This window comes from Corvus hawaiiensis, chromosome 2 (assembly GCF_020740725.1).
Source record: "Corvus hawaiiensis isolate bCorHaw1 chromosome 2, bCorHaw1.pri.cur, whole genome shotgun sequence".
Taxonomy (NCBI): Eukaryota; Metazoa; Chordata; class Aves; order Passeriformes; family Corvidae; genus Corvus; species Corvus hawaiiensis.
The window spans coordinates 108,645,040-108,673,001 of record NC_063214.1 but is presented as its reverse complement, the minus strand read 5'-3'; the positions used below and the strand labels follow the sequence as shown (position 1 = coordinate 108,673,001).

Sequence of the window (27,962 nt, the reverse complement as noted above, 5' to 3'; positions counted from 1 at the left end):
CATGATTTTCAGGAACAAATCCCAAATGTCCCAATTCTCAGGTAACATATTAGCACAAAAATGTCCTTTGTAAATTCATATGATAATAATATTGCCTAAAAGCAGGCTATATGAAGAGCAAGACCTTGCCACGAAATCATTAATTCTCTAGGCAGCTTTTATGATGTTTCTGGTGGAGCTTCTTCACTTATTTCTTCATTTATTTTTCTCTGCAGTCCAACTGAATTTACAGGAAGGCAATCTACATGTGTGTGTTTGTGAATGCTGCGCTGTTTTTTCCAATGTGCTCCAGATAAAAATGTAGATAATTGTGTTAGGAATACCATTTAAAAGAGGTAGTAAAATTACCTGGAAAATGCATGAGCAATCCCACTCATCTTCCATGTCTAGTTTTAAGAGGGCACCAGCTAGATTTTACATATTGCTTAAAAACAGATGTCTGATGGAATTGTCACCACTGTTTTTAAAGTCATGCAAAATATTCTAAGCTATGAAACTCCAGTTTTCTATTTGTAACAAAAGTAATGAATTACATGATTGCTTAAAATAGGGTTCAGACTCTCATGGATTGCCAAACCTTTGGCATAAAACTCTCTTGAGCAATTAGCCATTGGTTGGAATTAAGCCAAGCCATCCTTTAAATCCCTTTGCATCTCAAATGGATTAGAAGTGTAACTGAATCCTTTAATAGCAGTCTAAGTCAAATGGATGATCTGTTGGTCTTGCTACTTAGCAACAATAAAAAATAATTAACTTGTGAATGCCCAGATCATAACTTCCAGCCCCTTCAGTCTCAGTACTGCAAAATAAGTTGTTCTTGCTTCAAGGAGCCTGTTCTAGTGTCACTAGCTCTAGGGAATTTATGCCATTGGCTCTAGAAGGGCTCATTTGGTTTGAATTCTGCCCAATTCAGCTATAGCAAAAGAGCCACAAGACTGAGGTTTGCTGGAGTCGTCACTGAAGGTTCTCACAGAAGTTCTCAACAACAATGACAACAAAGTCTAAAGCTTTGCCAACACATGAAGGTGGCAAAAGTTTTATAATTTCTAGTGAACCTTCATTTATTATTATCCTTTATCATTTTTCTTGGACAAAGACACTGGTACATAGTTTCCAAACAGGTACAGGGATAAGACGGGTTGAGCTCATTTAGCCTTTCACTAATTAGAAAATATATGGAAAAGATATTTAATACTGCTGATGGCAGGAATAAACAATGACAGCTTTGAAACAGTAGACTTGAATGATAGAATGGTTTGGGTTGGAAGAGATCTTAAAGATCATGTAGTTCCTATACCACTGCCATGAGCAGGGATGACAACGACACTCACTAGACCAGGTTGCTCAAGGCCCCATTCAGCCTGGCCTTGAACACTTCCAGGGATGGGGCATCCACAGCTTCTCTGGGCACTCTGTGCCAGTGCCTCACCACCCTCACATTTCTTCTCAATATCGAATCTAAACCTGCCCTCTTTCAGTTTAAAGTCATTCCCCCTTAACCTATCACCACATGCCCTTGTGAAAAGTCCCTCTCCAGCTCTCTTGTAGCCCCCTTTAGGCCCTGGAAGGCTGCTTATAAAGTCTCCCTGAAGCCTTCTCTTCTCCAGGTTGAACAACCCCAACTCACTTGGCCTGTCTTCATAGCAGAGGTGCTCCAGCCCTCTGATCATCTTTGTGATCTCCTCTGGACTCCTTCCAACAGATCCACATCCTTCTTACATGCGGGCCTCAGAGCTGGATGCAGCACTGCAGGTGGGGTCTCACAAGACCACAGTAGAGGGGGGAAATCAACTCCCTCCACCTGCTTTTGATGCAGCCCAGGATATGGTTGGCTATGACAAAATGCTGTGTTCTATAGAGCATGATGATTAGAAAACTGATGGATATTATGGAACCCTGCTTAGACTGTGATTTACAGGAATGTCTGGGTACTTACTGGAATAACAGAATACAAACTGGCAGATACACAGCTCTGTTCAACCCCCTCCTCCAACCCCTCTTTACAAAAACAAGGAACAAAAAAACTTAAATGCCCCAAAAGCTACAGAAGCTGGTAAGCAGGTAACATTCTTCTCTGGCAACATGCAAAGAAATAAGAGCATGACAGAGTCAGAGGTTTCCTGAGGTACTTGATCACATCTTGTATTTTAAGAGGTCTAGCAGGTCTTTGAATACAAAAGGTGTGGGCCCTGGAGACACTGAAAATTACAAATGTTTGGAAGAGAGAGAGGGGGAAAGGAAATACCTTTCTTCTGTCTCTTACCTAAAATGAAATAGCAAGCTCCTCTAAGCTATACAACACCCAGTGCTTGCACAACCCCTGGCTGCTGCCACACAAAATTAATTTTTAAAATTACATAGATGTTGCTAAAATCTACACTGTACTTCTAAGCAGCCATCCCAAAATATGCTCTTCCCATGACTTTCTTTCCACTGGGCTGCTCAGAAAAGTCTCCCATTACGGCTGTTTCAACTGCGACAGTCCCAGGGAGCTCTATCCTCAACTCTCCCCTTTTCTGCAACCTCTTCCCTATTGCTCAGCAGCCTCCTAAAATCATGCTGCTTTAATTATCATCTCTGTGCAGATGAGTCACAGATCTCTCATCCCTTCTGTTCACATTTGCAGTTCAGAAACTCCTTCTGGATATTTGCCACCAGCCCTAACGCAGTATGCTGAAAAGCTGAGATCACGTTTCTTCCCAAACGCTCCCTGTTCCCCCTTTCTTTCCCTATCTCTGTCAACAGCTCCACCACCTTATGTCCCACAAGCTCACAACCTGGGTGCCATTTTCAACTCCTCTTCGCTTCCCACACAAATCCTGTCGATTTTATTCCCACTGCCGTTCAGAAATATTTGCTTTCTTTCTCACTTATGCTACATTTACCCTGCAGTTTCCTGCCACTGGGTCTACGGCATCCTCATTCCATTATAATTCCCTTCCCCCCCACACTGAAGCCAGAACTCATCTGAACCTGCGGAACCCCCTCTGTCCTCCCCCAGTGGAAACGTGCATAAGAACTGAGAGAGATGGGAGAAAGCAGAATGGTGAGGAGGCATTACAGTAAGAGGAGAAGGAAAAAAATCTCTATTGGGAAAATACGATGCAAGCTACTAAATAAATGCTACAAAAAAGGACATTTCTTATGCAACCTACACACATACTTCTAAAAGTCTAGAGCCTTTCCCTGAAAATGCAATAGACCTTCAGTACTCTAAGTTCATAACCCTCATGTACAAACTAATAGCAATTACCCAGCTTACTGAGTACAAAGAATTGCTTTAATTTTATTTAAACAATCTGTGTGGAGTGGCACCTATCACCATAGTAACAGAATACTTCATGTAGAAATTTAATACAACTTACATAAATCACCCACAGATCAAGCAACTACTGGGAAAAATTGCTTGCTGGATTAAGAGCGATGCAATGTGTACACTAAGCTCCTTTATTCTATCTTTCCGAAGTAATTTCCCATTTCCAATTATTTCTCCCTTCTGTAGAAGACATCATGTTGCTTTCCCTAGGGATCTGGTCACATATTAATTCTTACTTTGCACGTAAAGAGCTACACCTCTTCCTTGTTTCTAAAATGAGCCAGTTTCAGTCAGAAACCACAGCCAGTATTTCAGGACCAACTAAAATTGCTGATATGTGCTCAAATATCCTGCAAAATCTAAGTGCTTACATGGTCTAAGGCAAATTTCAGCTCCTCAGATGATTTCTCTACTTGATGACATCTCAGCAGGTAAAAAAAAAAAAATCCACTGAAACTATCAACACGAGAGATTGGAATTGAGGAAAAAATCATCCATCCAAGGAAAAAAAACCAAAGTCAAACCACTTTTTTCCTCCCTCACCTCTAAATAAGCCTCATGCATTCAAAACTATGTGTTTTATTATTGGCATGCAAAATAGAGCTTGTAGCACAATGTGTTATGCCGTTCTTAACTTTTCAATGTCACTTCCAAGGCCATTTAGAGGTAAATAACTTCTTAATTTTTCAGTTCTGCTTTTCCTCTAGTACTGTCATGAGAAATAATTATGGTTGAAAAAATATAACTGCAGCAAAATATTTCATGTTTTATCTTTTTCTCAGTGGTTATTTTGCCAACAGAAGAAATGAAATTAACTGAACTGAAAAAAAGTAATAATGTTTAGGTAGATGGCATTCCAGGCTCAGCTACAACTTGAATGTTTCATATTGGATCATCTGAGATGTATGTATTTGTAATGGATTTAAGCAAACAAACATACACAAATCCCTGAAATAAAGATAGACACTACACTTACTAATGCTTAAGGCTTTTACTAGCTACTTAGCAACACATGGTTTCTGTAACTCACTGTACTGAACTGGAATTTTGCTTCACTGTACCTGGTTAAAGAGACTGGGCTGCCTCTGGGAAAGGGGAGCAGAAAGTAAAAGAAATGCTGAGTCTCGGTCTTCGCATCTACTGGTATGACCAACGCAATCTTAATACATCATCATTAATCATTAAATTTACCATTTATAAAGAATTACACAGTTAAGATGGAGACTGTGATGCCATTCAGCATGCATGGACACAGTGCCCACATCAATCTAATAAAAAAAGCTTTTGTTTAAAGGAAACGTGAGATATAAAACCACATTTTCTCTCCTGTCTACACTTTATCTCAGTTTCCAACAACCTTCTGCCACTTTCTGCACGTGGCTCCATGAGTGGGTGAATTAATAGTCCCTGAACTCCTTCACTGTCACCTTGACCCACTCAGGCTCCTTTTCTTGGAAAAATTGAACAGCTGCATTGGTTTACCAGCATATTTCACAATTTTTTCACAAATTACTCTGCTTTGTGTTTCATTTTCCCCCCATGTTCAGAGACTGTCAATCATTAAACTGGAAGAAAAGCAAGCAAACGAAAAAAAGCCTAAAAATAAACAAACAAGCCAACATCGACTCATTTTTGCTTTCTGGTCACTAAGTATTTTACGTACTAAGCAACCTTGAGTATTTTGGCGGTTCTTTGGTTTTGGTTTTTTTTTTCCTTTCATCCACTAGGAAAAGAAATTATTTTCTCTGAGAATGGAAAAGAAAACAAATTCACAAGGTTTTACAGGGTGGTAGCTACTTTGAAGATGTCACATCAAAGACATACACAGCACTACACAACTTTAGGAAGAAAACCCCATACCTCTTTACAGCAGCTATCTCAATGACAACTAATGAGTCATCAAATTAGTTCTAGTACTGGTTCCTCCCAATAGACTATTACTGACATTTTAATCTTTGAGCTATTCCATGTCTAATTCCATTTCAAAAAGCACTTCAAAACTTAAATCAAGAGAATATACATGCAAGTAAGCTATTTCAAAGGGGAAAAAAGGTATAATCAAATAGCAGAAACAAACTACCAGAATCAGAAAAGGGCATCAATGCTATGTACCTTAGGTACTTTTTACATTACATTAAATTACATCTGAAATTTTCCTTAAAAGTGTGCTTTAAGAGAAATAAGCTATTCTACTATGAAAAAGGGAAAAACATTGCTAAAGAGCATAAACTGAAACTACTTTGATATAGCTTCTTGTAAACAACAGTTTCATGCTTCCCACAATCCTTTAGTTTCTATTTTTGACTATATATACATTATCTGCATCACATATTGACTTTTAAAAGTGAAGAAAACAACTGCACAGAACAATATGGATCCTGACACACCACTACTGAGAGCAGCTTTGAAACCCATACAACAGAAAATCTTGCATAGGAGCAGCACTTGAAGGATACAAGGTGAGTCTGAATTCTTGTCAGCATTACTTACAATGAGTTCTAATGCTCTCATATGAAGACCCATTTGATTTCATATCTCTCTCTATATATATGTATATATGTGTGTGTGTATATATATGTGTATATATATATATAGGCAGATATTGCCTGGGAATTGTTTTCAAGGGGAGTTATTTGGTTCTAACTTTCCCCCACATCTATCTAAGCTACCTACTTGTACACTTACCCCTTACTTGAACATTTATCAAAAATGGGGTGTTTTGTATAAACACTGTACTATGAATATATTTTTAAAACTTCAAGAATGTGGCTTCCATGTCATGAAGTATTTTTATCTCAAAATGGGAGGAAGGAAGGGATTATTACCTCGGTAGGCTAACAAAGTTTTTTCTGCAAGCATTTGGTCATAAAGTTGGGGTGAAAGGAATAATGCTAAAAATTTAAATTAAAAACTTTAAAATTTAATATGCAACTGTTTCCAGCAAACACGTTGCCTTGAAAAGCTCTACAATCTAGAGGCGCAAAGCAGCTTTAATGATGCTCTAATCAAAGATTCACACCACTAAACTATTAAAACCATTTTATTAGCTAAAGATTCCTGAGATAATTAGCAACTTGGTATGACCTGAAATTTAAAAATTTTAAGCTATATTTAGTGAGTCCTTAAAGTCCTTAATAACTAGGACTTAAAAACAAAAGTGAGGAATTGTGATAGAGAAGATTATATGAGAGAACTTGTAAGAATGGTACTCAGGATATTAATTATTCTTCATTCATGTATTTGATATTGTCCTTAAAAAACGAATAGAACTATTTTATATTACTGCATTTGGGTTCTGAGTCAGAGCAGGGGAGCTATGAAGGTAAATTTCCATTTTATCCTTTTAACTAGAAAACAAGTCTGAACTTAACATTTCTCAGTGAAACTTCCTATTTGAAACATTCCCCTTTTGAGTTACATCCATGCAATTACAAAACCCACAATGATATAAAAAATAGTGCATTGCTCAAGAAATAATTTGTGATCCTTCTCAGTATCTTTTATCTGAAAAACAGCCATGGCTAAAAGCCAAAAAAAAAATATCCCCTGGCATGGGAAGTGCGTCCATTGATCAAGGGATATACAGACGCTTTCTTCTTTGTATCTCAAAAGCCTTTAAATAGAAAAAAAGTTCCAAACCCCTCAGCTGAAGCAGTGCATGGAGCACTTCTGTGCTCAAAATCACAGGTGCCCATAACGTCCAGACAGTGCATTTGTGTAGGATTATCTTGGTTTCTCTCTGCTATCTTCCATCCTGGCTGCCACCTCACAAATTGCATCACTCAGGTTCTCATCCCATGTCATCCAAAATCCGAGGTTACCTCCAAAAGTTGCTGTGAGACAACTGATGTCAGAAGTGTACTCTGTGACAACAGTGCAAGACAGATCCATGTCAGCCAAGTGACTGCTCTCCATCTCCAGCCCGGTTACACAGCAGTGCTTCCACCACAGCTCTTCAAAGAGGTGTTTAGGCAGAGAAGTAAATGCAGTGAAGCTTTTCTTATTTACAGGCCTACAGCTATGCTTCTACTGGAACACATTCCTGAGTAAATCCCACAAGATACTAAAGCTGCAAGATAAACACCAGTGGTTTTAAAACTAAATAAACACCGCAAATCATTGTGAAAGCTGATTAAGAAAAGTAAAAAACATGTGATGAGGGCTACTAATGCTCACTATTAAAGAGCAGTAAAAGAAATAATGTGTTCAGCAGCTCAGCAGCAAAGTTTTCTTTAACTGTCTGGTAACTTACAAAGTCAATATAAAATCAGACTTTTCAGATATTTCTAGGGTTTTAATTCTAAAGAAGAAAGTTTCTTTAGTGAAACTTTAATGAATTCCTGAGGAATAAGAGCATTGAGAATGATAATAAAAGCTACCTACAGATTGCCTAAGAAAGCAAGAAATCTTCTGTTCCTTAAAGTTTTCCGTGTAGCTACTGCTACCTTTCTAAACCAAAATGAGCACATTTAAAAGGACCAGTTCCTGGCATCCTCTGAAGCTGAATAACCCAACTAAGTCAACAGCAAGACTTTCATGAACACCATCAAGACAGTCTCTCATGTTCTTCCTGATACACATTTGTGACTGGAACAATTCAGTCAACACAAATCTAAATTCATAAATTATCCAAATGAGAACAAAGCACAACCCAAAACAATAATACACACACACCCCCAACCTGTTTACCCATAGCCCTTTAACATCTATCTTGTACCATCAAAAAAGAACAGGCCTTTTTTATGCATTACAGAGGAAACAGAAAGTACAGCCTCCGATGCTCAGCCTTCGATTCCTACAGAGAGGCAGGTATGTGTAGGAGAGAGAGTGCAAGGAAATGGTAGCAAAAAACCATAATAGTCTCATGGATTTGTTTGTTATTTAAATTGGGTTTTTTCCCCTCCAGTGTTCTGCTGCAAGGAAAGAGTTTATTTTAAAAATGAACAAGAATGCAAGCCCTGGATTAAAGAAGGCATCAGCAAGAAGGACAGTATTAAGAGTCAAAACCTGCAGGAAGAGGCTGTGAAACAATATCCTAAAATCCTAAGGGGGAGAAAAAAATGCCTAGGCCAAAATAAAGCAGCTGCATAGAAGCAGATGATTAGTGCAGGCTACAGTAATAACTTGCAGTGCTCTGAGGGACCTGCTCTCACTGGCAAATGTCCACTGCACACCGGCCTGGTCAGGCCTTGGGCAGCGTGCAACACACATAGAAAATTTAATGGTTAAAACAAAGCATGTGTCTTCCCACATTTTATTCCAAAGTCTGTTTCTAACTCCAACTTTTCTAATTATTTATAGGTTAAAACATAGACACTCAATAGGTTTTCTTAGACTTCATACTCATAAGACTGATGCAATACTGTCATTTTGCTTCATTATCCATTTAGCTCTGATAATGAGGGGAACACAACCCAATATTGTTTAATTCTATGAAGAAACACAATATTACAGTTAGCTTCAAAATGTGCAAAATAATTCAAGCAAGCCATCTTAAGTTTAGAGCTTTTTATTCTTCATCTTGACCAAAGAATCAGTTTTTTGGCTTTGGTTAAAAAATCTGAACATTGACTGTAATTTAAACAATGCAAAAAAATCCTAATGGAACTCAGCTAGTGAAGTTCTATTTTTAAATTTCACAGAAGTATTAAAAAATGCAAAGGTATTAAAAAATGTACAGATTATATACCTTTTCTAAATCTTTAAGCATTATAAAGTTTTTCACTACTGTTAAAAAGAAAAACTGCAACATTGCCTTCTGTAGATCTTTCACCAAAAATATTAAGCTAGTAAAGTACTATAAAATACTTTGCATACAACAGAAAACAAAATTCTGAGACAGAAAAAACACCTGATGAGGTGATACTGAAAGATACTTAAGAAAGCACAATGAGGATTCTCAGTGTGTTCAGTGATCATATAAAAAAATATCAGCTAAGACATTTTGAAATGCTACATTGGAATGCATTTAAGTAGAGCTCAAACCACATGCGTTCAAGACTACCAATGGAACTTTTCTTGATCATTCTTCTGACTACAGCCCAATTCAATTTCAGTACATGCTTAAATTTGGGCACATAAATGCTCCTTTTGACTTCAAAGTACAGATTCATGAACTGCTTCCTGATTGCAGAATTATGTCATTTTTGGAGAAGGTAAAAATGATGTGCTCCAAAGGTATTAAATAGTAGCAATTACTCTCATTCACACTGAAAAATATACATAGGGAAATATCAACCTACACCATAGTGAATTAGCAGTATCATGGATAGGGATGAATTTGCAAGATGAATTGATATTGAGCTAATTCCTGGGAAATACTGCAGTGGTTGCTATTTTACCCACTTTCTCACTAATAGGGGACACATGAAAATAGACCAGGTGGCTCTTTCCCTCATCTAAAAACTATCTAAAGATAGTGATGCACAGCTATTGTGGAAAACTACCAGTCTGGACAGCTGGGTCAGAAGTTTAGTTTTTCTTAGTTTGGAGTGATGCTTGTGAAAACCAGAAAAAGTCTCCTCAGTGCTCCTACCTAGCCCACTCTCTCCCTTTTTCTCCACTCTACCTTCTCAAGTGCAAACAATCCCTCAAACTTCTGCTTGGCAGCAAAGAGACTTTACATTTCAGGAGAACAACAGGCAAACACAGAGACAGACCTAACCTACACACGGAAGGGTGGGGAAGGTGCTCAGGTTTGCACTCCCAAATGAAGCTCATTAAGCAAGTGTTTCTCAGTTACTACTTCTGGATTTCTTGAAGGTAGGATGTACAAAAATGTATTCAAAATATTCTAACCCCCCCATGGGAACATGTGTCATCTTAACAGGTGTCTAGATGATATGAACTGTATGAAACAACAGATTACTAAAGTCCAATATGCACAGATGTTTTGAACCAGACAGGTAATTAAAAATTAAAGACAAAATACAAGAAATTAAATGTGCAAATTATCAAGTAGATATCTCAATTTTATAGTGATGATATTATACAAGATGAATATTACTGCTGAGATATGCAGAGCCATATACACAGCACAACACAAACTAGTATTATAAAACCAGAAAACAGAATTTAAAAAAAGCATTTACTAAGTACTAGTATTCCCTTATTTTGGTTGGACAATGATATAGCCAGTGTAAAACAAAATTGTGGGAAGAAGGTAATAGCCATTTACAGTTCAAGAAAAAATAAATTGCTAAGCAGACTGTCTCATACCTGTTGTACTATTGTTGTTAGTTCCAGACAGAGCTGTATGACATTATTTCTTGTTACTGAGTAATCTGTGACAGCAGCAAAAGGTGATCTAAAAAAAAAGAAAAAAAAAGTAAAAAGTTGAATAGCACTAGCATATATCCACTTGCAGTTTTTAAGTTCCTCTTAAAGAAATTCCACTTACAAAAGCTTTATTTCTAACCGTTTACTTCAGGACTGCCTTTACTCCCCCAGAAGCAGCCCAGCTGACCTTCTGCATCGGTTTGGGAATACCCTTATGAAGGAAACCAGAGGTACTGCTTCCTCCTGTGATATGAATGGTGTCCAGATGTGAATCAGATCAGAGAAGATTTTGGCTGATTCACTGGGATTTTTGGGATTTGATCTAGTATCTGGTGGAAGTAGCAGATGGATTCAGAATAAGTAAAATCTTTATCTAGAGGGGGAAACAGCATTTAAAACCAGAGATGCACCAAGGCTGAGAAGCATCTGCAAAGCCTAAACTGGCAGCACAGCCCACACACTACGCTACAGTCAGAACTGCTTAGTGAAATGAACAATGTAATCCAACACTTATTTACAGACTTTATCTGCATGTATCCTGTACCTTAAAACTTCACATTAGGATGTTGAAAAGCTTGCCTACGTGGAAGCTTGCTTGCTTTCTAGAGGCACTGCTAAAATGTATTTGGTTAGTGAAGCTGGCAGTCATCTGATTTATTTCCGTACTGCAAGCCTCTCAATCTATAAACTCATATATATGACCTATATTCTTTATTCAAGAAGTAGTCAAACACTAGGCAGGGCTGGTATTTTCTCTAAGAGGAGTCAAGAGCTTGACTTTATCAGTATTGCAAATGAGGTTTTTATGGGCATTATTAGCATCACAAAGATGGCATTTGTCCCTAGTATGCCTGCTTCAAACATTTAAAACAACAACAACAACAAAAAGGTGGTAGTGTGGTTGTCCTTAAATTAGGATGGGTGACTAATCCCTTCCCCAACTGCCTTCTTTCATCACTTCACATGTAATTGTATATACCTTGAAGAGTTTTACAGCACTGCTTGGTACCATGCCTTCCTTATTTAAGCCTGAAGACAAGTACAAAGAACTTTGCTATAAGCAAGTCCAAGAGATAGCTGTAAATACAGTTCTACTGGTACTAACAGGTTTCTAAATTACAGTAATTCTAAACACAGAATTACTGAAATTTTAGTGCAGGCAGATTTGGAATTGTCCACTAATAACCCCATGTAAACTCCCCTATCTCTTCTGGTTTCGTCACATGCTCTCTTTCTTCTCCAGGCAATCCAGCCCTGATGGTTCCTAAGACAGAATTAACTCTGAGGTGCATAATCAAGTCTAGCAGCTTTGATTTTATATAATACATCACACAATGACATACACTTTCTGCCTGTATTTTCTAGAGAGAAAACCAGTACATTCTTTTAAAATGGAAGTACAGACACTGGAAGCTAAGGTAAGTTCCAAAAGGTGCCTTATGAAAGGACTGGACTTATTGGACACAGATATACACTGACAATTCAGAGCCCAAGTTTTCTGCAGCATACAACAACTCTACAGTAGGTACACACTACAGCAGGCCAACCCACAGACACACCCACAGATTAGTTCTGAAGTTTAGGAGATATATGAGCATATTAAAGGATGAAAGGTAACTGAACCGCTTGGTTATGAACCATAGCTGCATTCAAGAAGCACATGGACAATGCTTTCAGGCACATGGCATCATTCTTGGGCTGTCCTGTGCAGGGCTGGAAGTTGGACTCAATGATCCTGATAGGTCCCTTCCAACTCAGCGTATTTTGTGATTCTATCATAATTGTGTTTAAAGAAGTACATTAGTCAAGATGTACAAAACCAGTGATTTTTCCTTCCATAATTGTAACTCTTGGGGTTCTGAAATCTACCCGAAACCTTGATTTAAAAAGGTCATGTTCATTTAGGAACTTATTTTTATTGAAGATGAATGGAATCAAACCAGCAAATGGTATTATTTTACTTTAAGTATGGGTGTTAGTACAATTTGATCCTGAAATTACACAATTGCAATCTATTTGACATTTCAAAGCCTCCAGCATTTCTCTAAACAAAATCACACAGTAGGCTTAGGCTTCTAATATAGCATCATCTTCCCTCATACTTTTGTAATTGAGTTTGGTTTCATGGTTCATGAGGAAAATAATGTTATTTTTATCATCATTACTCTTAGTGAAGATCATTAGAAATGCCCCAAATAAACTTTGTTGACATTAAAGAACAGGCAAAGGGACTGAGACATTACTCATCTTAGTTACATTTAAGTTATCACAGTGAAGACTTACTGGCAACAGCATGTCAAGCAGGCAGCAAGGGTGTTGGCAGGAGGGAGAAGACTACCAAAATTCAGCAACTAAGATGTAAAATTTTGAGAAGGGCTTGACAACTTAGAAAGACAGGGAGACAGGTCCATGTTTTATATAAACTTTGCTCCTGCAGAAAACCTAAGGGATCCTCCAATTGCCTCCTCTGTAGGTCTCTGTAGCTTATAAACCAACTCCCTCGCATCAGTTTCTGCAGCAGCATCTCTGGGGTATTGCTGCAAACTGGACCAGCAAAATTGCAATTCCCTTTTCTCCCCCTTCCCAGTTCAGACCACATCCCTGGAGGCAATCTGAACACACAATTACGCAGCCACTACCATATAAGCAGCTGGAGAAATGGTAAGGGCCTCCAAAGGAAACGTATTTTGGTACTCCATCCCAAGCCTCAACTTCAGTAGTCAAAGTCCAGCAAGACTTAGTGTAACAACATGACAGCAGTTTCAATCAAAATATCAACAGAAACTTCACTGTAGGATCACTGACTGGATTTCATATGAGACACAGTGTAAAATACCAATATGACAAAAATCTCTTCATTGGTAATATACCCAATTTTTTATAATTTTAATACAGCACTATATTATTGACTGTGAATAGACGAATCAACTTGCATAAATGCAAACGAAGCCTACATATACTATAACTTCAGTTGGCTGCTAAAATATTTTCCTCCTCAAGGCACACACCAAGTATAAGAAACTCCCTGTTTAATCAGACCACTTCCCTCTACTTCAAAAAAGAAAAACTTCCTTGGCTTGGCAGAGCCATTTCTATCACCTTTCAATTTCTACACTTTTCTTTCAAAGCCACATTTTTCGCAGTCCCTTGGACCTTCAGGTCTGAGGTACCTCACACAGCTCCAGAGAAGAAAATTCCCTGAGAAAAAAATTGTAATTTTCAACATGTGTACTGCCCAATTCGGTGCTTTTGAAGTTAAGCAAAAACTAAAGAACTGGCTTGGACTGGGGCCACATGTTGCCCCACTTCCTGCTGTGACATTGATCTCAGCGTCTCATTGTCTCACCTCTCCCAGTCATTTCCAAGATATTTCCAATACACATTTCCCTCTTTGTGGAACCTTTTTTACTGTTTCTCTTGTAATTCATTTGTTCTTCCTTCAAAATTGTGATTTTCTTTGCAACACCCACATGAAAACACCTTTGTAGCTCCACAGCATGTCTACCTGACCACATGCCCTTTCCACTCATTTCCCCTTCCAAACCTCTGCTGGTTTCCTCTTTTCACTGTCTATCCCTTCTACACCTGATATCTTAAGGAAAATAAACTTACACAATCACATGAATGCTTCTGCGAACAAATGCAGGGTGGTTTTGCCTTTAGTCCCACATTTTCCCCATGGTTCTCCTTTCCAACACTTGAAGCCATTAGTCACTTTCAAACTTTCACAAATGAGTGGGTAACACGTTTCAAGGATAATTAAGTCCATACATATCTGTGATCATGACTACAGCTGGAAAAGTGGGAACCTCTAAAGTTTTCCACTGTGCAAATCCACATTGTGAACCTTTACCTTAGGAGACACCAGGGCAAGATGAAGAGCTTCAAAACACCTCATCCACAGGGAAAAAAACATTGGTGCTTACTTTTTTTTTTAAACATTAAAGTCAGTCAACTTCAATACCCTTATCTATAGGACAAAGTATTCCTAAGACAAGGCATGACAGAGCTACTGGTTCTTTTTACACTTTTATGAACCAGTGTTTGACATAAATAATCTAACTCTGATACGTGAATTTGTTTGTGTAATGTAGGCTGCAACACTCGTGCATGTGTGTACACTTTAATGAATTGAGACCTGAATAAGCATTTTTAGTAGTATCACCATCTTTCAGAATGAAAAAAAAATTATATTATCAACCATTCATTAATTAAAACACCCTGAAGGACTGGTAGAAAAACCAGCCACATTAATATAGCACAGCTAATTCCCTCACAGAATGAAGAAACAATACAAATTCAATAGCTATTAATACTCACAACTGCTGATTGCACATGAAGAAAAATCCTTCAAAAACAATTACAAATTTGTGAAGGAGGTGTATACCCTCAGTATTTCTACATTATCAACTTTTTTGTCCTCATACACTTTAGTCTCCTCATCCGTCTTCTTCATATAACATTGAGTTAAGGGAAAATGATACATAGAAATAACAATTTCACTTTAAAAAGTTGCAATTTGGACAAATACAGACTGCTGTTAGTAAAAACATCACACAAAATAAAAATTAATCCTATTTCACCACTAGTTGTAATACTGAGATATTTTATAACAATAGACATTGTGAGGGCTTTAAAACCAATATCATACTTATTTGAGCATCCTAACAAGGGAAAACATCCTCAGAGCCTTTTGAATAAATGCAATAGTCCAAAATCTTTCAAAGAGAGAGGCAAACAAAGCAGTAATATAACTCAGTCTTCAAAGGCAACATATTAATCTTGAATAAAAATCTGAATGCACAATACTGTTGTATATACACTGCTCCTGAGCCATCTAAGGTTCATGGGTTTAGGCTTTCATGAAACAAACATTTCATTTGTATTTCTAATGGAACTGTTTTATGTAAAATCAGGGAGGAATGCAGCAAAATTCACACTGGACAAAGGAATTCTTTAAATGAGTGCTCTATTAAACATTTACAGTTGTTCCAGGAGCACAATCCAGTTAAGTACCACAGTATTCTGAGGCAGCACTTACTCACAGGTTTGGCATACCATTCAAACCAGCAAAAAAGGAAATGCATAAAGGAAACAAGATTCAAAGGTTTAAGACTAAAACCCAATTAACAGATAGTGCAATATTTGTGTGATGAGTAAAGAATTGCTGAAGTCTTTTGTTTCTTTTTGCTTGGGTTTTCATTTGTTTACTCCCACCATCTTGTTTGTAAAGCAGATTTACCCTGTCAGGACAAGCTAACAGGACTGCATGAAGTCTCTTAAGGAGACTCTAAACCAGTAACACTTACTTTGTAAGAAAGAAGTTATGGGCTTACAAACAATGCACTTCTTTACTTAAAACTCCAAAGTACTCCCAGCAGGGCTCATTCACCAAAAACAATGAGGCAAAGAAATCCAGCTGAACACGTTCCACCTACAGCAGAAGAAAATCTATGTATTGAGTATGTCACCATGGTGAAAAGAGGGCCATCCATTTTGGAGTGGGGAACATGTTCTCCTACTACAGTGCTTTCATACAATGCAGACTTAAAGGGTGTGCTAAATCTGAACACCTAGAATTGTTCAGTCATAAACAAAGAGCATTCACACCACTGCAGGCTGCACTTCTCTGACACATCAAAGCATCACCAAAAAAAGCCCGTGGTGTAAGGCTTGGAGATCCTGTTCTGCTGTCAACCACTGAAGCATTCAAATGCCCTTAACTTCAGGCACAGATTTTACCCTTATTTAATAGGATTTATGTACAGATATAAGTGCTTCGCAAAATTGTATCAATTTATGCCCATACCAAAATAATTTGCCCACCTGGGGTTTAGAAGGTACAGGATTACACCCCACCAAGCTGTGAATGACCCTAGAAGCAGACCTAGACTTGCCAAAAAGGCCTTTTACTCTGAAATTTTACATTTTGTTACTTCTGTCATACCCATGTATTTTATATAACCAACAATTTCTATTTACAGTTAGGCTTTTTGTTCACCTTCTTGTTCCATTTTGTTCACGTATCCAGACAGCAGTGGTAAATTAATCAGACTGGTGCACATTTTTCAGCCTGCTAGCTTTTCTCTGGCCACAGCACTGAAAGTCTTGAATACAGAAATCTATCTCCACAAAATCTCTTTGTTCCTCCTACTTAGACTGCAGTGTAATCTGCAGCAGCAGTTTAAGTTTTTTATTTCCAGAAAGGGGATAGTGCTAGTGTGAAAAACAAGAGCTACAGAAGAGTTGCTGTGAAAGACATATTGAATCTCTGCCCACACAGATGGCTGAGTCAAACAGTACACCAAAAAAATCCAGTGGTGCTTGACAAATCCTAATTCACAACCATTAAAATCTGTGACACAACAACAGACGCACAATGTTGTAGTCGTTATCTCACGGGAAGTTGACTGTATTTTCTTAAATTCTTAAGAGAAGAAGAAACTACCACATTATCTTAATGTCTCTTTAATGAGGACTCACGTAAAGCCCTAAAAATAATCAATCCTTCCTCACTCCTATTCTCTAAGTCTGCGTTTATAGTTTATACAGATATTAGTCCAATTGCCAAGATCCAAAATATTCTCTTGATGCTGCATAAGATATATGCTATAAGGAGTCCTTGCTTCAGATAACATGGCCCAAACAGTAGAGTAGACAGCAAGAAGAAGCCCAGAAGCACAACTAAGAGTTCTTTTCTTGATTAATGCAATCTGCTGGAAATACAGATTTCCAGGGATTTTGGTTGGCAAAGACAACCAAAGTGTGGTGGAGGTGAATGAAGAGAACATATCAAACCAGGAACAATGTGGAAGATGACATCACCAGAAGTTTGTGCTGGCAGAGCAAGGAGAGAAGTAGAAATGGGAAGAGAGAGAGCTCATGAAGCTGCCACCAAAAGTCACCTCTGTTGGGGTCCCTCAGTTCAAGTTTGCTCAGGATCCTTCCTCCTCCACAAATAGCATTACAGTTCTTCCCAGTCAAGACAATAGTAATGAGCTGTACCTATTAAATCCAGCTGTCCCATGAAAGAAAAACATATGACTACAGTGGGACTTGAAGGGGAACAATAGGGTGCTCAAAGGATTTGGAAAATCCTTTTGCTCCCAAGGCTGTCTTCACTTTGCAGCAGCTTCTGACTCATTAGGAGACAAACTCCAACACTCAAAGTTGGGCCACCTTCTGAAGATGATCAGAAGCTTCTGCCTACTGTCTGCCTTTCAGGTGGTCTGCTGAGATCTGGGAGAAAATGGATTGGATGAATCTGAGCACCCTTCATTCATCTCAATTTCAGTACTGCAACCAATAGGTATCAGCAAATTAGTAGAAAAGGAATGAGCTGTGAGTACAGTACAAGACCTGGCTGTGTCCTAACCAGAGAGAAAGCTACTTATAAGCACTGCTAAATACTCCCAACTTGAGGCTCATAAGAATTTTCTGGGATCCCTATGATATCATTGCTTTTCAGTTTATGCTTGCCTCTGGATAACAACTGAGAAGTTTTCACTGGTGTCACTGAAGATGCAAGTAACCTGGTAAAATCCTAACAAAATTTTGTTAAAAATGAAAACATGTAACTTGACTCTCAAAACCCTTGGAGTGTTCATGTTTCTTTTACATCAAAAAGCCATGGATAGATAATGTATACATAATTCAGAAATTGCAAAGGCAGTGAAAACCAACACATCCACACACAAAGCAACATTTTACAAAGTGTTTTTAAGGTGGACTGTAAATGTGTGGTCCAAGAACAAAACCTTACCCAGGATTAACAGAAATAAATATGTCTAATTTCAATCCAATTAAATGTGCAGATACTACTGGACATACTAGTGCACAGAAAAAAAGTACTTTTATGAAGTTAGAATAGCTTTATGCCACAAAACTGCAACACATTCATATTGCAAACCCACAGTAGTGAATTTAAAACAGTAATTCTAATTTAATTTTACATTTTTAAGAATTCTTCACCAGGATGGAGTGCATCAGCCCTATAAAAGGCAGAAGAATTTCCAGGAACCTGACACATCAAAGAAGAAGGAGGAGAAGGAAAGCTGGCATATATTACTATTCCAAAGAATACAACTGTCATGAATTACAGGAGTAAAGACTGAGCAGAACACCAGTGATTTATCTGGAAGTCTAGAAGACCTGATTGACTGTAATTCCTGAGAAGTATCACACAACATATTTCAATGCCAAGTTTCTTTGAACATCAGGTAAGTAGTTTGTTGCTATAGCCTAAAGTGTGGTTTTCCATCAGTCTGAACTACATTAAGTGTCAAGTAGAAACACATCACCGTTTCACAAAAGACTCATGGTTTTTCAAGTACCAATCTTGTAAGGAAATTCACTTGGAAGAATTTTAAGATTATGGAGACAGAATAAAACAAAAGGTTATTAAGTTATGAAGTCTTCTGAAAGAGAAGATACATTTTGTGGGCTAAGAAAGTAACAGGAAGTTAAAATTAGACTAGAACGTATCAGTGTGATGACAGTTTCCTTATAGGATTTTATTTGGAGAGTTATTTCATGCTCCTCAAAATCGCCAGCCAACTTCTTTTGAAAACAGAATTCTCTACTAAGTCTTCTAGGTCGTAAATGAAACTAAACCAAAAGACTTTTAAAGCCTGGTAATAAAAGCTACCCTAATTTTCAGTAAAACTCAATTTCTGACATACATCTGGAAGTAGGACTGCTCCAGGGAAAGATCTGGAAAAAAGAATGTCCTTGGATCACTGCAACAGCTACAGTGAAAGTAACTCAGCAAATCACAACGCTCACACTCCTTTAGATAATTGTGCCAGGTCTAACAAAGTCCTTTAAGATTTTAAGTGTCCGACAGAAACATCATAAACAGAGCACTCACTACAGCAACAAGTGAAGCACAACCTGTATGGAGTCGTCACCATCCCCTACGTATAAAACCCACATCACTGCATGTCTGCAAGCTGGAGCTGCTGCTAGCTGCTTTTACCAGACATGACCTCAAAAACCACTGCACAGGGGCAGCCCAGCAGAGGTGTTAAAATGGGGTTGTCCTAATTGTTATTAGGACAACCCTAATAGCCACTTCATTTGTCCTAATGGTTTGCTCTCCCCTCTCACAACCCAGAGATAGAACTGGTACTAGAAAACAACCAAAAAACTAAGATTTGGAGTCCAGATTTAATAGCAACAGGTGTGCAGAATAAAATTAAATCCAAGTTCCTTACCTTTAGTAATCAATTTTTAAAATCTTTCTATCTCCCCCTAGTGGCCCCAATACCTTCTTAGAAGGTACACAATAAGCAGAATCATAGGGATCTCCAGATGTTCCCGCTTCCTGAGAAAAATGCAGTTATCGGCCTACCTTCATCCTCATTTGGGGTCTTCACAAACAAGGAAGAACAAACTTTACCAAAATATCCAGAGCTCATAAATCAAAAAAGTCTTAAAATGTTTCAGAAAAGATTTCTTAGAACCAGGTGTTTAGATCTTCAAAAGGACTTTCCTAGAAATCTGAAGCCTTCTTTGGACACTCAAGACAGCACTGCTGAAAGCATGATACCACCCTAATTGCCCTCATTTTTAACTTCTTGGAATTCCTGGGTCTGATCAGGTGTCATTTCATTTCAGCTAAATGCAAAAGTACATTCAGTGCACAGTACTACGGTGACACATCAGTCCTCAAATGCAGATGTTTTCTAGCATTAAAAACTACCTTCTTCCTGAACTTCAATTAATAAATTCATATTAAGTTGAAAAACACCCATTGTTCTTCAGTGTGTTAAAAATGTGTGTGTGTATATATATGAAATTTACTTTTGAATATCAGACTATTAAAAAAAAAAAAAAGCAAACTCAAAAACCCATCAAACGAACAATCAAAACCCAAAAAGAACTTTCACTTAGTAACTAACAGTCTTTAATCATGACCACAGTTCCAATGAGAAACCGAACAAGATTATTTCTAAATAGAAAGAAGTGGCAAAAACTAATCCATCTATGCAAAAGAACATGTTTTTCTACTGTTCTTTCAGTTTTAAAGCACAGTATGATATGCTGCTCTCTGCCAAAAGTGATTTTGCAGGGAGAAAAAGTGAAGCCTACAGGTATTCCAAGTAATAACAGGCTAGAGACAGAACTAAAAATAAACTTCAAATTTTTCAAGTCTCAGTACTAAACTCTTTCCATGAGATTGCACTACTTCTCTACACAACTAATGTTAAATATCTAAAGAGAAATTTAGGAGTCAACTTTAGGCACTCTGGGTTTGAAACTTGAGGAAAGGCTAGAAAGGGAGTAGACAAGAAGAAGCAATGGTAGCTGCAATCTCCTGAACAAAACAAAGAGCTTGCAGTCCAGCTTAAGAAACAAAAAAGATTCAGGCCTCACCTAAACCATTCATATGGAAGTCATTTATGGGAGAGAAGCCAGCTTTCCTCAGAAAAATGAAACACAAAGCACACAGCAGTAAAACCAAATAATTCTGCTGGATTTTAAAAGTTACACGAAGATCATACTCTGAACAAAACTTCAGCTGCTGGACACAAAATAAGATATACCTTTAAATCAAGATAAGCATTTTATTTTCTCTGGTGAAAATTCATTGTGATGCATTATATAAAGACATACAGATAGACTAATTTTAACCACTTTAGGAATTTCAACGATCATCTTAAATACGTTCACATTAATCTTGTTATAATTAGAAAAAAAGTCATTACAAATGTAGCAAAGGGGAGCACTTCAGTCCTGGTCCCACATACTTCCTAGGTAACAGAGGTAAAAGTGTAGAACAGTTCCTATTACCTCTAGAGTATCAGAAGTATTTCACTGCTATTTAAAAAACCCGAACCACAACATGCATGTTTGTATACACACACACTCTGGAATTATATTGGAGTTATATTTTCATTACCCATGTAATGAAAAGTATGATCAGTTTTGTGAATTTGATAGTATCAAAGCAATGAACCTGATTTATGCAGGTTAAAGTGCTGCTATATATTAATAAAAAATACATATATAACCTAATGATGTCATCCTGTTGCTTTACTGTATAGTGCAGGGTCACAGTGCATTTGGAGGTATTGTACTGAAAAGCTAATCTGAATTGCAGGCTGACATAAAAAAAGAAGAATTGGTACAAACATCCCCTCAGAACATGTGAATGAATTCTGCTTCCATTCAGTGTCTACAATACATTTTGTAAACAAGCTGGGGCTTTGTGCATGTGCATGATCTGGTTATCTGTGAGACATTTGGGAGATTTTACCTGTCCAACCAAGCCAGAAGACTTTTGGCTGCTCCAATCAGATCCACTACTGATGTCAGAAAATCATTCGGTAATTTGCGACTGGTCCTTCCATCATAGTGACCACTCCTCCTCCTCCCAGTAATGAAGTTCTGCAGATTTTTGGCAGATGCATTCAGTTTGTGAGAAAGAGTTTTTAGATTTTCTGTTTCCAAACCATAGTTCTACATTGAAAAAAAAAAAAGGAAAACAAAATAAAATTAGCTTTACAGATGAACAGGAAGAACTAAGAACAGCAAGACTGCTCTTCTACTTCAAAACTTAACCATTCCTAATAATTAAGGTAGAAATACACCCACTCAGTTTTTAAATGTACAGCATGTTCTGTTTCTGAAGCACATAGAAACAGAACAGAAAAAGAGCAAAATTATGAGTGATCCTTTAGCTTGTTCTAAGTGTACTGAGAAAAAACATCTCAAAATGAAGAAAAAACCTAGTCTGGAAAACTGTGTTTCAAACCATCAGCAAATCACCAGAATCATAGAACGATGTGGACTGGAAGGGACCTTCAAGATTCTCTAATTCCAACAGCCCTGCTACGTGCAGAGACACTTTCAGAGCTCAGAGCCCCATCCAACCTGGCCTTGATCAGAGGGTTCTCTCTGTAACCCTGATGGTTAGTGACCAGTACCCCATGGCCATACTCACAATAATTCCTAAGACACATTGCCAGCATGAGGGCTTGCAAGTATGCAGCACGGACATGGTGTGATACTAAATTGGTTTTGTTGGCTTCAGAGATCTAAGTAAGTTAACTAGCATACTTCTATTCTTTTTAGCAGTGAAGGACCACCACAATCACAGACCAGAGAACACAGCGCTGCACTGCTCAACCTCTATGTTGCTAATTTAAAGTCAAGTTTTAAACTTTGTTTCCATTTAAGAGTCAATCTCTTAAATTAAGGTCCTTAGCTGTGCAGCAGAGACAGAAATAATTATGCAGAAATATTAACAAATAGTACTTGGAAATCCTTCAAAGGTAAAAATGTTACCAAAACACCTCTAGAAAATGTTCTGATTTATTCCTCAATTACAATATAATATAGTACCATCAGCAATTTGTTATTTCTATAATAGAGTTGTTTTCCTGACACACACAAAGAGTGATAGATACAAAAAGGACTTATTTTGCCTTTCCAAAGGACTGATCAATTGCAGACTTGAGCTTAGTACTCCTCTAAGAGAATTATGAATTTTGGAAGTTCTCACTTCAGCCACATCAAACGGTGATAGCATGGGCTGCTGACAGCTTGTTCAGTCAACAATGGAAGGGGCTACTCATTACAGAATGTGAACCATTTCCTACCAAAAACGATGAAGTAGAACACACAAAGCCCCCCAGATGCACATAGAAAAATCTAATTCCTAATGACACTCCATGTCCTCCCCAGCTTTCCTCCCACGCCCCTGGTTTGCTTCCCATGCTGATTTGTCCACAAGGAGAGATGGGGGAAGAGATACACTCGCCAATGCTAACCTAAGACTGCTGAAGCTTATTTACCTTAGCTGTTTTTCTATAGGAATTGCGGGGGCAGGGTGTGAGGTGGTGATTATTTACAGCAGTTGTCATGCTCCTAATCTAAACCATCTCCTAATGAATTTAATCCTCTTTAACTACACAGGGACTGCAGGAACATTATACTGAAGCCAGTCCCGGTGAGCCCCTAGCCCTCCCACAACATCCACTCCCACGCCAATGGGGGCTCATGATGGAAAGGAGAAACTACAGCACACGGCTCGTCTGCCATCTCCCAGCCAGCTCTGTGTGCTTGTAAACTGAGCACACTTTGTGAGGGAGCTGCTAAGACAACAACCATCCTTCCACAGCAGAGAATGCACTTTGGAGCTCAGCTTAAGGGGACACTAACCATACACTAAGGTTGTGCTTTACAAACCATTACTGGAACTTCTGTGAACATCCCTACCTTGGGCAAGGAAGGCTTTGCAGGCATGATTCTCAACTACACAGATGCTGTATTCTGCCACCCCATTCAGTCCCCAATTAGATAAAATGTATGTTTGGGCAGTGACTTTTCCATCATGTAAATATTCAAGAGCAATTACACAACAGATAGTATTAGGTTATAAATAAAAAAATTACAAGATGAAAACAATTACTTGGGATTGAAAAGTAAAATGTACTTTATTATGCAGCTAAATGGCTCATAACTAATAAGTTATTAAATCAGTCCAAAGTAAAGAGATAAACATCAGATAAAAACATATCTGGTTTTTCCCCGCAGTTTTCTGTGGTTGGTCTGGCTGCGGGAGCACGATGGGGATTGAGGAGTAGGTAGGAGTAAGTTTGAAAAAGATTAGCAGGTTTGTTCTTACTTCATCCTGCTTCTTGAGCATCTAGCTCATTTTGGCAAAATTAATGGGGGAAGAAACAAATGAAAGATATTCTGGATGAATGATAAATCACTGAAAATGTCTTAAAGATCAGCCAAAGCAAAGCCCCACCACAAGCAAGGCACAACAGCATGGCACTCACACCCCCAAACGTGGGGGGCGTGACCGCAGGCTGACCACCGGCCTTCTCACAGGGCTGCCTTCTTTCCCATGCACTGAAACACTGAATTTCACAATTCAGCAAGCTGTTCCTAAGGAGCTGAGTCTGATTATCCAAATATAAAACTAAGGCAGGAGAGGGGGGGCAGTGGGCAAGGTGCCCTACAAGCCTAGGCACCTTCTTGCCACACAAGCCATGCCCCACACAGGGCTCGCGGCCAGGGGAGACCACATTGAGGACCAGGCTGGATCCCAACAGTCCTCAACAACCCCACATCTTTTCAGCTCCCCCTCTTTTGCTGTCTCCTCTTTGTCACCTTGTCACCTGCTTGGACAGGCAGGCGCTGGTCCCCAGCCTGTGCAGGCGTTCCATGCCCACCCCAGAGGAAGCCCTGGCAGGCAGCATACAAACCTGAAGTAGCACCAGAAAGTAAAGCATCAGAAGAAAACAAAATCTGCAATATTTAACACTGCAGACCAAGCAAAACAACACTCAAAAAAAAGGCTGCATTTATGTATATGCTTCTTTAGAAAATCAGCTATAAAAGCTTAGTGGCTTCCTCTTAATATCTAAGTGATGGCCACCTACAGCCACATTCTTTTTCAGATGCCTTTTTTCACCACCAGATATGAGAGAAGGAAGAGGCAGTGTTAACAGATTCAAAGCCTATTTTCACACATTTTCATTAAATGTGTGTCTGTGTGTGTGTGTTTTAACATAAAACACTGAGCCTAAACCACATGTAAATTCAGTCTCACATGAGGATGGCACCGACTTTGGTAAAGCCTCCACCTGCAATATGATACAGATAAAGCCAGAGATGGAATATACAGAGATAAATTTCAGGCAAAATCTATTTTTGGGCAGCTGTGTTTATCGAAGCATTTAAGTAGAAGGATGCTAAAACAGCAGCCAAGCTAACAAAATCCCCACTTTGTTTATCACTAATATTTCTGGCCCACACTAAAAGCGACCAGAGCTGTGTGTTCTAATACTGGAAAAAAGCTTGCTTAAATAAAAACTGCCAAGTTTAATCATACATTATATTCGATAATATACTATTAACAATATGGTTTTCTTAGAAATGCACTGCGTTTATTTTCAAGCACTGTAAGAAGATAATTGCAGGCAAAGCAGACAGTTCTTTGTTTTCCTCTAGTCTGCATTTAGACAGCACTAACACGAGTTGTGCTTTCATTAGCCAAAATATATTCACAGTCACTGAAAGAAGCACAAAGAAATCTCTGCATGCTTGTAGAGATTACGAGAAGTGACACAAGTCTGGGCATCCGCTTCCTCCACAAGAGGCCACTTCAGAGATACCCCACTCCAACAGAAATGGCTCTAATGGAGTCTCTTCTGGCAATCATAAAACAAGAACTTGATGAAGCTAAGCTACACAGAGTAATAGCTTGTCAGCAGGTGTTTGAACTAAAGGTGGTGGGAGCTATTAAAAGACATCTTACCTGCTAATTACTTTTCTGTGGCTTCACATGACAGTGTGAGTGAGGAATTGTAGCTCTTTTCTTCATATGCTGACAAGGAGCAGCTCTAATCACCACTGATGAGTTTTGCTGGGTATTTTTGTGAGAAGAGCCAGCCTGGTCCTTCTGCCAGCCTATCCCTTCACCAGCACCCCATGAGCAGGAAGAGAGTTCACTAACCAAATGTGGAAGTAAAGCAAAATTACAGCTTGATCAATGTTCAGTAGTTGTGTTCCCTGATTCCCTCAATTAAAAAAAATGGTAATAATAATGATAAAAAAAATTAGACTTCACCTCTTTCCTGTGTTAAATTCACTTGACTCTTGCTGGCAGGGAAGTGCATCTGACACTGTCAGCACAGGTTGAAAAGTAAAGGGTTCCTAACACATACAGTGCTAACTATCTCTGCTGGCTCAGACAGTCTAGAAGATGCCAGGACCTCAGTTTAGGGTATTTTTATACTGCCCACTGCAAGTGCAAGGACATCTCAGCTACCTAAATAAGCCAAGCTCAGATATAAACACAGTGCAACATGCAATACAGACATAACCACAGACCCATTAACAAATCCAGAAATCCCTTAAAACAGCTGTCTCAATCACAACTTTTATGGCACCACAAATACCTCTATGCCTCCAAGCAGAAATGCTACATCAAGTTCAGTGACACTGTTTGACTCCTACAAACACTCCACAACAGGGAAATGAGCATATGGCCTCTCTGCCCACCTTTCTAAATCACTGTGTCTTCTCTTCAGCCCAGAAAGCTGAAAACCTTGTGGAACAAAAGGCATGAAAACCATACTGCTGGAAACCATGTGGAGCAAAAGGCATGCAGTGACCAGTGCTAACATCTACTGAAGAGACACAAGATGGGAAATGAAGATGCTACTGTAACACTGGTGCTTGAGGGCAAGAAGAAAATAAAAGCAGTATTTTCACCAGACAGCAGAGCAGATAGCAGTGCTTACATCAATTAATTTCTGCTGCTCCTCTGCAGAAGGCAACCAGGATTGTATAAACTGAAGAAGGTAAAGGTTTTTTTTTAATTTGGAAAATATTTTTTGTAACACACACAAGCAATGTAATTTAAAGAAAGAAGAAAATGGCAACCTTTCAAAACGACAAATTTTATAGTCTAGATAGCTGTACTGAGTAATAAATTATCTGTAAAGAAGTGAAACTGCTCGATTATATCTGGTATCTTCCAGTAATAAAGATAACTATCACAGGGATGAAATAGTAAGTTCTCTCTAATGCAATAAAAAGTCATTTTCCACTTATTCACAGGATGAACACAGGAGTTTTAGGCAAGAATAGCATATGGCTGCTAAGAAATGGACTTAAAATCACCTCAAGTGAGTTTAATTCTTCTCTTCACTATCTTTCAGTGCTTTCATCTTCCACACTTAATTCTTGAGTATCCTTTCTGTATGTGTTATTTATTTGCTTTTAAACAAGCAACCTGGAAACAGTAAAGTTCACAGGGTCCTCATTTCTTGAGAAGCTTGAGGAAGATTTTAAATGGATAATCCAAACAGCATCACATGAATACCACAGCACATGGCAGCAATTTCAAAACCACACCTGAAAATTTGTGGTGGAAAAAAATTCACCAAGAAAAGTTCTAACCTTTGCCTGCGAAGCTGATTTTGAAAATGAACAAAATGCATCTGAACCTCATTCTCCAAAACATTTGGCTGAACACATCCCACAAAGTATGAGGCAGATAGCTTACCAGCCCAAAGCTGCGAGCAACTGATATCACAGCTTGTCATACGGAAGGTGCCTTATGTAACGTTATACCTCATCAGATCTGCCTACAACATATATTTCTAACGGCCCTTCCTCCAGCATCTCGAAATGCCAGCACTAAGGTTATCTCTCCTTCAAATAGCACTGACATATGGGGTAATTTAGAAGTGCACAACACATGATCCTAACACATCTGTTTCATAAACACAGAATAAGCAGATAAGGACAGAAACCCCAGATAGCTCAAATGACACTTAACATTTACTGCAATTATTAAACAAACACTGATTAAAAGGCAAATGGTTTCAAAGAGTATAAA

The 27,962-nt window shown here is 38.4% G+C and overlaps 1 protein-coding gene across 9 annotated transcripts in view; it reads right to left on the bottom strand.

Moving 5' to 3' along the window:
• CNKSR2 (connector enhancer of kinase suppressor of Ras 2) overlaps positions 1-27,962 on the bottom strand; it is a 209,142-nt gene that overhangs the window by 138,556 nt on the left and 42,624 nt on the right. For all 9 annotated transcript variants that reach the window (XM_048287674.1, XM_048287690.1, XM_048287658.1 and 6 more), the window contains exons 3-4: positions 21,855-22,057; positions 10,535-10,622 (exon numbers count right to left, since the gene is read on the bottom strand). In XM_048287674.1, the coding sequence (XP_048143631.1) occupies positions 10,535-10,622; positions 21,855-22,057 (291 nt within the window). The remainder of the gene's footprint in view (positions 1-10,534; positions 10,623-21,854; positions 22,058-27,962) is intronic.